Genomic DNA, 13128 nt, shown 5'->3' with positions numbered 1-13128 from the left:
GTCTTGAGGGTGTGTAGTTAGAAGATGTAGAGCGTAGGGTCTTGAGGGTGTGTAGTTAGAAGATGTAGAGCATAGGGGTCTTGAGGGTGTGTAGTTAGAAGATGTAGAGCATAGGGGTCTTGAGGGTGTGTAGTTAGAAGATGTAGAGCATAGGGGTCTTGAGGGTGTGTAGTTAGAAGATGTAGAGCATAGGGGTCTTGAGGGTGTGTAGTTAGAAGATGTAGAGCGTAGGGGTCTTGAGGGTGTGTAGTTAGACGATGCAGAGTGTAGGGGTCTTGAGGGTGTGTAGTTAGAAGATGCAGAGCGTAGGGGTCTGGAGGGTGTGTAGTTAGAAGATGTAGAGTGTAGGGGTCTAGACGGTGTGTAGTTAGAAGATGTAGAGCATAGGGGTCTTGAGGGTGTGTAGTTAGAAGATGTAGAGCGTAGGGGTCTAGAGAGGTGTAGTTAGAAGATGTAGAGCGTAGGGGTCTAGATGGTGTGTAGTTAGAAGATGTAGAGCGTAGGGGTCTAGAGGGTGTGTAGTTAGAAGATGTAGAGCATAGGGGTCTTGATGGTGTGTAGTTAGAAGATGTAGAGCGTAGGGGTCTAGAGGGTGTGTAGTTAGAAGATGTAGAGCGTAGGGGTCTAGATGGTGTGTAGTTAGAAGATGTAGAGCGTAGGGTCTTGAGGGTGTGTAGTTAGAAGATGTAGAGCATAGGGGTATTGAGGGTGTGTAGTTAGAAGATGTAGAGTGTAGGGGTCTAGACGATGTGTAGTTAGAAGATGCAGAGCGTAGGGGTCTTGAGGGTGTGTAGTTAGAAGATGTAGAGCATAGGGGTATTGAGGGTGTGTAGTTAGAAGATGTAGAGCGTAGGGTATTGAGGGTGTGTAGTTAGAAGATATAGAGCGTAGGGGTCTTGAGGGTGTGTAGTTAGAAGATGTAGAGCGTAGGGTATTGAGGGTGTGTAGTTAGAAGATGTAGAGCGTAGGGTATTGAGGGTGTGTAGTTAGAAGATATAGAGCGTAGGGGTCTTGAGGGTGTGTAGTTGACCATTGACCGGAGGTAGGAGGGAGCTGTTCCCCTTGCTGCACAATATGTCAGGTCAAGGACCTTGAAGTGGATTTGTGGGGCAATGGGAAGTCAGTGCAGCTCTCATGTTGGACTCTTGCCTTTTTGCTAACCCTATTGTCTTATTTTTTGACAACAATTATTTACAAAAATAGTTATACTCTCTTAAAGGGGCACTTCACCAAAAACAATGCTGATTTATTTTGCACATAATCCCACACACATAGGCAAATACTTTTGAATATGGCCACCAGTCAGGTACATTGAATCCTTGTGTTGTGTTTAATTAGCCCCTTTCGTGACTGTGATGCACCGAGCTAGGGTTTGAAAGCTTGGCGTTGCTAATAAACATTTTAAATAATTTCTAGAAACTGGTCAACACGGCTCAAAACTGCTTTATTTCCAGCTTTGGGTGCCTGTTGCGCCTGTGCTGTGATCACGTTTTGAGCCGTGTTGACCAGTTTCAAAAAATTATTAAAAATCTTTATTAGCAACGCCGAGCTTTCAAACCCTAGCGTTTGTCTGTCCGAAACCCTCGTGCAACTGTGAGTACCTTTGAAATTTCTCGGCAATACTTGTACGAGAAGCGCTTTGATAGAGAAAAGCAAGACAGACTTAATTGTAGGAATTTTACATGGTGGGATAAGGGACTGTGTATTCACTCAGTGCATCACAGTCATGAAAAGGGCTAGTGTTTAATTACAGCTCCATGAAATGATGTAGATGAATAAATAATTGCAATACCATGTCTTATAGGGACTGATACTGTATAATTCCATTGAGCTCTAATTAACACACCACAAGGATTCAATGACCCCGATGACATCACTGGTGGCCATATTCAAACTAATTTACTCTCACTAACTGTCAAACTAAATTAATGTGTGCAAATTAAACCCTTTAGAGTTTTTGGACGTGTGTGAGATTATGTGCAAAATAAATCAGCATTGTTTTTGTTGGTGAAGTGCCAATTTAAGGCCAAAGAAGCCCTTTATAAATGTAAAATGCAGTCGTCTCGACTCCTATTTGGGACGTGAATTTGCAGCCCTTGGCCCCCGGAGAGATTAAAACCAGGGCCCTATATTTCCAAATGTACTTTTGGATCGGTTCCAGAGCTTTGCATCGGCGGCGTCGGTTGTGTTCAGTAGAGCGGCGCAGTAAAATCCTAACAAAGCGTGTGGCGTGTGTATATTATTTCAGAGGCAGGCGGTCGGAGGACGCGGGGGGAGGAATGGAATGGGGGAGGGGGACGTGTTCTAAGCCGTTTCTGACTCCAGGCATGGCGACACAGGCTTCCGTGCGAGCCGCGTAGATCCATGCCTTTCCTTTTAATCACAGTCAAAGCCCTTCGCTGGCACATTGAGAATTAAACAGCTTTATGGCCGCTGTATAACGGCAATGTGGCTGAATACATCCCTATTACTCACGGCGTAGTAAAGGATCTACTGTATCGCTGCCGTGCTGTGTTTGTCTGCTTGCTCGGAGCCAAGGCACCAAAGCATAAACCATGAATGAGATTGAAATCTGTCATGGTCTAATTAATTACTAGCACATTCTCGCATTTGACCTTTCACAGCAGGCAGCCGCATTGTTTCTTCATACGTTGGAACAGCAGCGTTCATGTTCATGACCTTTATGTATATGAAGCACAGAGCATCCGTGGAAAGTATTGTATAGCGTTCGTTTGGATTATGGTTTTGTACACAAGACAGCTGTGGAATATTTCCAGTCTGAAGTGTCAGTCTTTAAACCATTGTCTTATCACAACCACCGCAAATGCTGATTCATTTGTTGTTTATTTTACATAGCCGATCCATTTGCACATTCCCAAGAGTCTAGTTTAGCAGGGTGGATGTGCCAAAGAGACAGATTCCTCAGACAGAAGAGGACAACTGGAAGTCCTATTTTCCATCTGACACTAGACAGCATGGAACAAGCGCGGGGGAATGGAGCTCTCAAGTGTTTAACAGTGACGGATCTCCCAAACAGAACTGGCCACTGGAGGAGTCAAATTAATAATAAACCCAAAGAGCCCTGTTTACTGTATCTTGTTGCTATGACAGCAGGTTGCCCGGGGAGACTGTGGCTTTATAGACTGTTGTTTAGGTGATTTATCACCACAGCAATGGCAGTTTATGTTTGTGTTACTATGCACTTTCAACATGGAAGTGTAACGGGCAACGGGCCAGTTAAACAAGTGTATCCCCCTTGGAAGGTGACTGTGATTGGCGAGTTTGACGGGGTGCATGACTAAGATTCAGTGTTATGGTGCTGTCAGCCAGTAGTGACAACAATATAAGCTAAGATAAGAAAAACTATGCTTAGAGTTCACCTTGATGTGGCAGAACTCAATATGAAGAGACACTTAAAGGAACACTCCGGCATTATGGGAAATGCACCTACTGTCTTCTCCAGAGTCAGACAAGAAGATAGATGCAAACACCAATTAATGGAAGCTGATATGTACCAGGCTAGTTTGCATCCAGATAGCTTTCTACTGAAAGCACAGAGGAAATTGCTATCTATGTTCTGTCTGATAAGCGTATTTCCCATAATGTTGGCATATCCTATATTCATATGATCTTAAAGACAGTTGAGTCAATATTTGTGAGTGTGGACAACTCCTCGCCAAAGGCAGAGTCTAGAAAACAAAGACTGTCATCCAAAATACCTGACAATGAATTGACAATGGATGGCAGGCACTTTGTAGACTCACAGAATGTTTGAGATTTTGCACCCAATTTCATTGTAATGTTAACAGTTATAAACCCCATGATAAGATAAGAAAAGATATAAGATATCATCAAACCTTTAACCACAATGGCAATATTCACGACATACCACAGGCTTCGAGTGTATTATTGCTTTTATACAGCAGGTTGCAACATCAGGAAAAATATAGGATGAATACAGACAGTTCTAGGGTCTTTTATATCGATTTCAGTGAACTTGGCGTACATTTACATTTAGTCATTTAGCTGACGCTTTTATCCAAAGCGACTTACAAGTTCTGTACAACAAGTCAGCAGGAAGGGCACAACTCTATCAGCTGAGTAACAATGTTCATCAAAGTGTTGAGTGCTACAGTGTAGGTTAGTTTATTAGGACAAGTGCATGACAGTAAGCTTAGTTAGGGTTAGATTATATTAAAAAAATAAATGTATTTCAGATAATGGTTGAAGAAGTGCGTCTTTAGTCGATGGCGAAAGATTGGACGGGTTTTGGTCCTAACTGGGGTGGGTAGTTCATTCCACCATTGTGGGGCAAGGACTGAGAATAGGCGACTTCTCTTTGATGACCCTCCCGGAGCTTGGATAGGAGTAGGTCTGAGGCGGCCAGAAGATGCAGAGCGTAGGGGTCTTGAGGGTGTGTAGTTAGAGACCATTGACCGGAGGTAGGCGTAGAAAAATAGTTCCTAAAGATGTCTCGTTGCTATGGAATTTCAAATGGAGTGAATCAACAAGCTTGGCAACGCAAGCGAAAGTCGGAGAAAGTCATCAGCACCTTGTTTCATTGTGGCTTTTCTCCAGTGCGTCGAGCTTGTCCTTCGTTGGATTGGCATGTCTGATAATGCTGTTTTTCTGAATACCGGTAGATGTAGGCCCGTCCTCTTTATCTATCCACTCGTTTATGGTTAACGGGTACGTTAAATCAAACGTAACATTGTCCGTGGAGTAGGTCATGTTGACAGTTTCCGTTTGATGAATGGCAGTTGAAACTTTCTACAACATTCTAAAGCCAGCGCAGTGGTATATTCATGGTGATTTAACCGTAAGTTGAGTATATCATGAATATACTTTTTTTTTTTTTTTATCCACTTTTTCTCCCAGTTTCTATATTTTCTCCCATCCCAATTTCGTATCATCCAATTCAACCCTCCCCTGTCACGAACGCTGTTTCTTGCCTCCCACAAGCCGGCTGCAATGTGGACTAAGTCATACATAGCACAAGTCCCCTCCGGTACTTGAGGTAACAGCAGTCGCATCTTTTCACCTGCGCAGCTCGATCTCTCAGTGGCGAGGAGTAACGCGTGGGAGGCTCACGCTGCCCCCGACACTTCCTGATTCTACTGCGCAGGCGCACCAACCGACCTGTAGGAGTCGCTGTCCACAACGCCCGATCCCCACCCATCAGTTTCCCACCCCCTAATACGGCCAATGTGTATTAGTATGAACGACCAGCTAAACTGAAAGCAATGTGGAGCGCTGGGCTCGAACAGGCGAGCCCAGCGTCTCGGCATTCGTGGCGAGCGCCTTGCCCACTACGCCACGTAGCCGCCCATCATGAATATACTGTTTAGAATGCTCTCGACCAATCACAATACGTGGTCGGAGCTACCTGTTGTATAAATATAAATAACAAAGTACAATACACAAGTTGTCAGTAGACCATACAACATACACATACATACATTGTACCATAATACAACCGAAATTGAAAAATAAAACAGTAACAATCAACATGAGGGGACAGAGGCCAGAGGTAAAGTAGAAAAGTGCTACACATCAAAGCAGGTGGCAAGGATTTCCGATATTTTTTGTTTGAAGCTATTAAAATCAATTTGAGACGTGTCTGGAGGTCATTCCAGGCTTATTTTTTACTTGCCTCACAGTCAGCACTGGCAGCATTTTAAAGTGCATGTCCTGGATCTGAGATTGAGGGAGTTTTGAGTTAATTCAAGCTTGGAACTGATGTACCATGGAAGTTTACCAAGAACAGCCTTATATATGAAAACATACCAGTGCTGCAACCTGCGTGTAGCCAGTGAAGTCCAACCAATCAGTGAGTAAAGTGTACAGTGATGCGTCCTATATGGTGAGTTGGAGATAAATCTCAAGCAAATCTATAAACTATGTCACCATAATCTAATTGTGACCAAAAAAAGGGCCATAACCACCTGTTTACGGGAGGCGGGGAAAGCATGATTTAACCCTATAGAACAGCGTTTCCCAAACTCTGGGTCGCGGACCCGTTTTTATTGGGTCGCCAATAATAATAATAATTTTTTTTTTTTTTTTTTAAGCCGTAGATGTGTTGATTCAGTTTGGCACCACATACTTATGTGAATCTGGGTTCTACTCTAGCATACCTGAAAAACAAATACAGAAACAGACTAAATGCTCAGCATGACCTCAGAATAGCACTTTCAAAAACCAAGCCCAGAATAGATCTGTTGGTTGAAAACTTCAACCAGCCACATACCTCTTATTAGATTTCATTGTGCCATAGATTAAATATTATACCCCTTCTAGCATGTCAGGTCAGTAGAATTAAAAAATAAGTCAGTACAAATTAATCAGAATGTTGCTCAATGTTGGGGTTTAAGGTTGAGGGACGGAGGGAGGGGGTAAGAAATGGAGTTGAAAAAGGGGTGAGAAATAGAAAGGCGAGTAGAACATGTTTGTTAATTTAAAAGTGTTACAAAATTGTATGTACATATGTTATGAGGTGATGAGAAACTTAACATTACACTCTGATTATTGCTGTGATGTACTTTTATAATTAAATAAATACATTTCATATACATTTGAAATTCATGGTTTGTTGTGTTCTTTATCAGTAGTTTATAAATGTATGTTATGACAATTCATGATGTATTTTTGTAAGTTTGGGTCCCGGGGAAACACCAAATTTCTCTTTTGGGTCTCGAGCTGAAAAAGTTTGGGAACCCCTGCTATAGAAAAAAGCAACTGTGAATTAATTTTTTTTTAAATTAAAATCAAGGTTCTTGTCCAGTCAGATAAGATATTCCTTTATTGATCCCCTCAGGGAAATGCAGGCAGCATAGCTGCATGGGGGAGGGAGGAGGTACAGGTATGGGCAGGGTAATAGTAGAAAGACATAAATATAGGCAATAAAATTAACTGAATATAAAAATATGAGAACAGTGTAAACAAAGGTGCAGTTGAGGGTCTGTATGCCCCATCAGTTATATCATACGTTACAATAAATATAGGGAATAAAGAATTAAAATCTGAATAATACTATGAGCAAGAGTAAACTATACACAAGGTACCCTAACTGGCATGATATACGTCATACGTTGTAGTCCGTGCATGTCTGACACACTTAGTTCTTGAGTTATGCATGACAATACAACCACCTTGGGTGTTGCTACTGTCCACAAGTTGCTCTCGAACTCACCATCACTGGAGTGACTCCTGTGGATTTGTTTCTCGATTACATCATGAAGAGAGTTGTCTCCTTTCCAATTTTGTTCATTTTCACAAATATGACAGCACTGGCCAAGATCGAAGAAATGTCATAATGTGAATTATATCGTAGAGTGCATTAATTTTAAGTAAGCTTAACCAAAGCACATTTATTATGGTACATGGATGCACAAATCAGTTCCACTGCAGCAGAATCGCCATGCGTATTTCCACCACTGTGACATCTGTTCCGTCCAGACTCAAGATATTATATAGTGTAATATCTGCATACTGCGCATCTGCACACTTAGAATTGTTAGAATTGTATATAGTCATCTTGCTGTTATCGTATCTTATGCTATTTTTATTTTATTTTATATTGGATGCTGCTATGGTCGAGGAACCACAACAATGCGGATTCCACTGTTTTTTTTTGCTGTAAAAGGGTACTGAATGACATGACAATAAAAGGAATCTGAAGGAATCTGAATCTTTTCTCCTCACACTTCAGGAAGAAATCCTCTCGTACCATCACATTTGAGGAGTTCAAGGCAGCGCTCGGCGAGCTGGCCGGTAAGAAATACAAAGAGAAGACTGGGGAGGAGGCCGAGGCAGAGGTCTTCAAGCTGATCGAGGGGAAGGGACCGATCATAGCGGGAGTTACGGTGAGCCTCATCGCAGTACAGTAACAGCACAGGTTACCATTAGTAGGGAGGTCAAACGTTTTTCTACCCAAATCTTTATTTATTTATTTTTTTTGATCGGTGGCCGAGCCAATATTTATTTGAATTGCATATTACACCTCTGTGAGATGGTCTACAACATGAAAACATCTAAACGTAACAAATAATTTTGTTACAGGAACTTCCTGTAATCACTTGACCCGGCTATAGTCCATTATAATCGATCATGGAAAACAGCCTTTTGAGCCTCCGAGAGGGTTTTAAATAGCAGCGCTAGAACACTGCATTGAATTCGGTGCACCCATCGCCTTTTGGTTAAAACCTCAAAAGTCCTAGGGCGGCTGGGTAGCGTAGAGGTCTAAGCACTTGCCTACCACCGCAGAGACTCTGGGTTTGAATCCAGCTGTCAGCGGTACTTCTGGCTTGGTCAGTCATCCCTACGAACACAACTGGCAGTGATCGCTGGTGGGAATGAGTCCTGGTCATTGCAAACAGCAACTCCTACTGGTCGGCCGGCCTGTTCAGCAGGGAGGGGATCTGGGGGAGATAGCGTGAACCTCTGCACACGTTACATTCCAGTGAAACTGTCAGATGAAAAGAAGCGGCTGGCAACTCCACATATCATATTGGAGGTGGCATGTGATAGTCTACACCCTCCCCAGACCGACACTAGGGTAATGCGTGAAATGACCAGGAAGGGAATTGGCATGGGAGAAAAAGACAAAAAAAATATCACAAACGGAAAGAATAATCCAATTTCACACGGTTGTAGTCGAGACTTGGGCCAACATTTGGATGCAAAAACCTTGTTGTTGGCTCCTATTTATTTCATTCATTTGAATGAAAAACGCAGACGCCATTTTGACAGGCATTTCTCCAGAGAATCATCAAATGCCATTGTGTGCGCACAGGGGTTGGCTACAATTTGAGTGGTTCTTTGTTCTACCAATTGAATGTATCGTCTGGGACTTTGGCTTTTTGTGAGGGAAGTGGCCCGAAAACGGAAGGGCCGAAACTGCGTTCTGAATAGCATTGTGGGGGCAGTGCTCCCGTTTGACATTACGGCAGAATGTTTGACCTTCCTACCATAAGTGTGTTGATCATCGACATGATGATATATGACAAACAATCGCAGGACAAACTCAAAAGGTCCTCCTGAATCCTCTTCACAGAGAGCTGTGGCGTCTCCGACGGTGTCCCGTCTCACTGACACCACCAAGTTTACAGGGTCGCACAAGCAGCGCTTCGACGAGACGGGCCGCGGGAAGGGCAAGGCGGGACGAGTGGAGGTGGTGGACACGTCGGGATACGTCTCGGGATACAAGCACAAAGGGTCCTACGAGAAAAAAGTCGTCAAACCCACCCCAGCCAAACCAGAGTGAGGACAAAGAGGAGAACCGTTAACTACTAGGATAATTTTGTATAAAAGAAAAAAGAAAAAGTACTCAATAAAAGCACAAAAGGATAGGATTTCATATATTTTTCCCGCCCAATTTTTTTTTGTGTGTGTATGCGACCTTTTGAGTTCCTCTCTCTTTGTGAAGTGTGAGAACTGGAAAACTGTTTACATCTATTTTTACAAAGTCATCACCAGCTGGTACATTCCAATCAGTTAGCAAGTTACTGCTAACACTGAAGTGAACAAATGAGAGAAAACGGCGATGCTATGAATTTTGAAGCTTTGTTATTAGGTATAGGGCCTTACAGTATTTATTAAGCACAATGAACAACTATATGCCAAGAAAAACAAATAAGAGGGAAAACTGTTTGATGAACTGTCAACAAGATTGCACTTTGCCATACAAATTGTCATATTGCCATATTTAGTTCAACAAATGCATTCTTAGTACTGTAGTATACTTTCTAGCTGAGTTTAATGTCTTATTGGCATGGGTTGTTGACGAAGAGATTATAGATGTTTGTTTCTTATTAACATTGATAATTGATCTATCCCAAACCCTGCCCTCTTTTCTTGATCCTCCAATCATTCACAACTGTCACTTTCCCTCCGAGTTTGTCCGAGGGAAGCAACAGTTGTGGTTGGAGGATTGAGAAAAGAGGGCGGAGCTTGAGATCAGAGGTCAAATCCATCTGCAATGTTAAGCTTGCCTTCCCCGTAGTCAATGAAATCATCTGTTTGAGTCATAACCTACTGTGTTGTTAATCGTCTTGATTCCATGATAGTTTACACACAATTGTCATTCGAATATAGTTTGCCTTCAACCGAAACCACAAATACGATGTGAAAGATGTGTCTACCTACTTCAGAATGCTTAGAGAAAGATTACCATGTAGTTAATTCCGTTATGATTTAACATCTGTAACCTCTGTCTTAACATCCCTCTTGCTTTATTAAATGTTCCAATTCCAAAAATACATACAGGTCATACTATACCAACTTTTGGAAATGGGCCTGCTTATAACAAAAGAAACCGTTCACAATTTCATTTCAGTAAGCTGCTTTATTCGTCTTACTTTCTTGATTATTGACATGCTATGTCCATGACCTTGGAATATGTTCCAACATATACACACACCACATTGATACAGTAACATGCATTTTACAAAAACAATATATTGGTGATTTTTTTTAGCTGAAGGAAGCCCATAGAGGAAGATGAGCTGGGTTGTTTAAGATTGTATTTTTAACATTTTACTTATATTGTTACCGTGTCAGATTTATATAGCTCTAATATATTTGTGGTAAGATTGTGTATATTTCAAAAAATCTATAGCCGCACGGCTTAATTTAAGACACTGGCTGCATGTTTTTTCCCCCTGTAATTACTGTATTTTGTGCATGATATTGTGTATCCTGCATTTGATTCGGAAGCATATAGACTATATTAGGAAATAGCCTAACATTTGTTGGATTTGTCATTTGTACTGCTGTGCCTGTTGTTAAACTACTGGACAGACTAAAACATTAGAAAATATCTAATTGAGAACCAGTGGGTTCAGAGGACAATTTGGATTGTCAGACAGGGTGGGCGGACGTTGAACATTACTGGACAAAACCTGACCAGTGTTGAATCTATCTGAAGCCAAATTAGTTCCAGAATTCCCAATTGTGTGAAAATCAATGCATATCATATTTTAAACACAGTTTACTCTGAAAACGACTGATATGCATTAATGCACTGTGGTACAAAACCTTTCTAGAGATGACATCAGTATTGTTCAGCTAGCTACCCTCCAGTGCCATTAAGTCAATATTTTTTTGGATATAGTTTAGTTGTAATAGGCCTACTACTGTTCATCCGAATACAAAATCAAGGCAATATATTAGGGATTACCGATAAATTCTTTCTGCCACCGATCGTGAGTAATTTAATATGGACTCGAGTATCTGCCAATACCGAGTCCCAATCCGATCCCATATTTGTATTTTCCTAGATAATATAGCAGCACAGAGAACACTTCAAGTATATTAAAGTTAGTAAAACCATTCCAATGCAGGTAAGATATGCTTGGTAATTGAATAGTCCTGCTTAAAGAAAGAAATGTTCTACATCACAGCTTTCCCTTAATGGTTTTCATTTATTTTTTTCAACAAAAAAGGATCTGAATTTGATTGGGCTTAATATACCCGATACTGAATACCGTTCAATTTTAATATACCGTGATCGGCTCAGATTCCATCCGATCCGATCGGGACATCCTTACAAAATATATTCCTCCACTATCGTTATGGGAATACACTGTATGAGAGAAAGACGAACGTTGCTAAAGAGAAGTATACTTTTGTAAAACATCTATTTTTCAAAACATAGTGACGTAGTTTCTTTCAAACGTGTCACTCTGCTTGTAGCCTCAGCTGATGAAGAATCATGCACCCAAGTCCCAGCCAGCAGCCATCTGTGTGTTAGATTTAGTCTTCTTTCATATATCCAGTATGACCCGTCCTGTGTGCTTAATGCCAAATACTGTGCACCTTTTATGTGGAGGAACAATATTTTTTTCTTTTTCTAAATAACTTTTTAATGTACTGTTGTGCCCTGGTGCATGCAATGTGTTTTTTTTCTTGTACTTTAGACCTTTTTAATGTGTGTCCAAATGTGTGATTTGTAGCGTATTAATGAAAATAAAAAGAAATCCAGGAGATTATTGAAAAAGAAAGAAAGTGGATGAAAGCTTTGTTCTTATGAGGTATAATATTATCCTCATGGATTCTCTTCCATCTGTGTTAATAGTAATTTTTTCTTTTTAAATATTATATTGTGAATATTGAATCACAATTTCACTGTCTAAATTAGTGATAAAAAGTAAAAGTGAGATTTCTTACAAAACTTGGGAATATTTCTGAAATATTTGAAAATTATGTAAAAATGTCAACTTCAATTTGATACTGTAGCGCACATCCCATTACCATGCAGTCCAATATGAACATATCGATTGGATTATCTAACTTAATATCTAAGCAGGTGCTGCAAGACATACAAAAAAAGAAAATGTTTCCCCCATATCGCCCAGCACTAGACTCCATCATAATGCCAAAAACACTAATTTGCCACTACCAGTAAACTGCAGGAAACACCCAAAGACCGATATCACATACACAACCAGCATCTAACACTTATCCCCTTTGTTCTAGTGCTTAAAACGAACCAGTGTTTGTGTGAGAACGTGGCCCGTTTGTGTGTGTAAGCAGCTCTCCCACCCTGAGGCACGGAGGTATAAACAGCCAGGGTACAGCTAGAATCTAGAATAATTCATTACATCGCAGCCCATGGAGCAGATGGGAGACTCGACTGACTAAAAAAAAAAAAAAAACTAAGCAACAACTCTGGATAGACACAATCTTGCCACAGAGCCAGGAGACAGACCCGTCTTCTCATGACATAACGGGCCTGTCACACGTACGCATAAACAAAGGTTTCCTGAATGAATCGACCACCCCCCCCCCACCGCTGTTTACATCACGCAAACAGCACGAGCACATTTCTTTTGCGATAATAAATTAACCTACTCCATTTATCAACATCGGTCAAACTAAATAAATATGAGGGATGGAAATGTACAGTGCAATGACTTCTATTCTATCAGCAGCATGTGCGGCTCAGAGATCTCAGTCCAGAAGGGACAACATTTTTGAGACGTCGAGTCTACGCAGTTCTTATCCCGTCAGGCTGGCAACGAGGACCGCATGGACTCAACCGCTAGGCGACGTGCCTATTTCACGTAATTGACCCTCCAGGGGCTTGAGGTACTGTAGGCCCGGCCGCCCGCGGGTTGAAGCCACGCG

At 41.4% G+C, this 13128-nt stretch overlaps 1 protein-coding gene across 1 annotated transcript in view; it reads left to right on the top strand.

Annotated features, from left to right (window-relative positions):
* tppp (tubulin polymerization promoting protein) overlaps nucleotides 1–9757 on the top strand; it is a 59685-nt gene extending 49928 nt beyond the window's left edge. The window contains exons 4-5 of the mRNA XM_084336111.1: nucleotides 7712–7865; nucleotides 9056–9757. Of these exons, the coding sequence (XP_084192237.1) occupies nucleotides 7712–7865; nucleotides 9056–9265 (364 nt within the window). The 3' untranslated portion in view covers nucleotides 9266–9757. The remainder of the gene's footprint in view (nucleotides 1–7711; nucleotides 7866–9055) is intronic.
* Nucleotides 9758–13128: the final 3371 nt, after the last annotated feature.

Source organism: Notolepis coatsorum (assembly GCF_963971535.1).
Source record: "Notolepis coatsorum genome assembly, chromosome: 19".
Classification (NCBI taxonomy): domain Eukaryota; kingdom Metazoa; phylum Chordata; class Actinopteri; order Aulopiformes; family Paralepididae; genus Notolepis; species Notolepis coatsorum.
The sequence above is the reverse complement of the archived record's forward strand: the minus strand, read 5'-3'. Positions and strand labels throughout refer to the sequence as shown.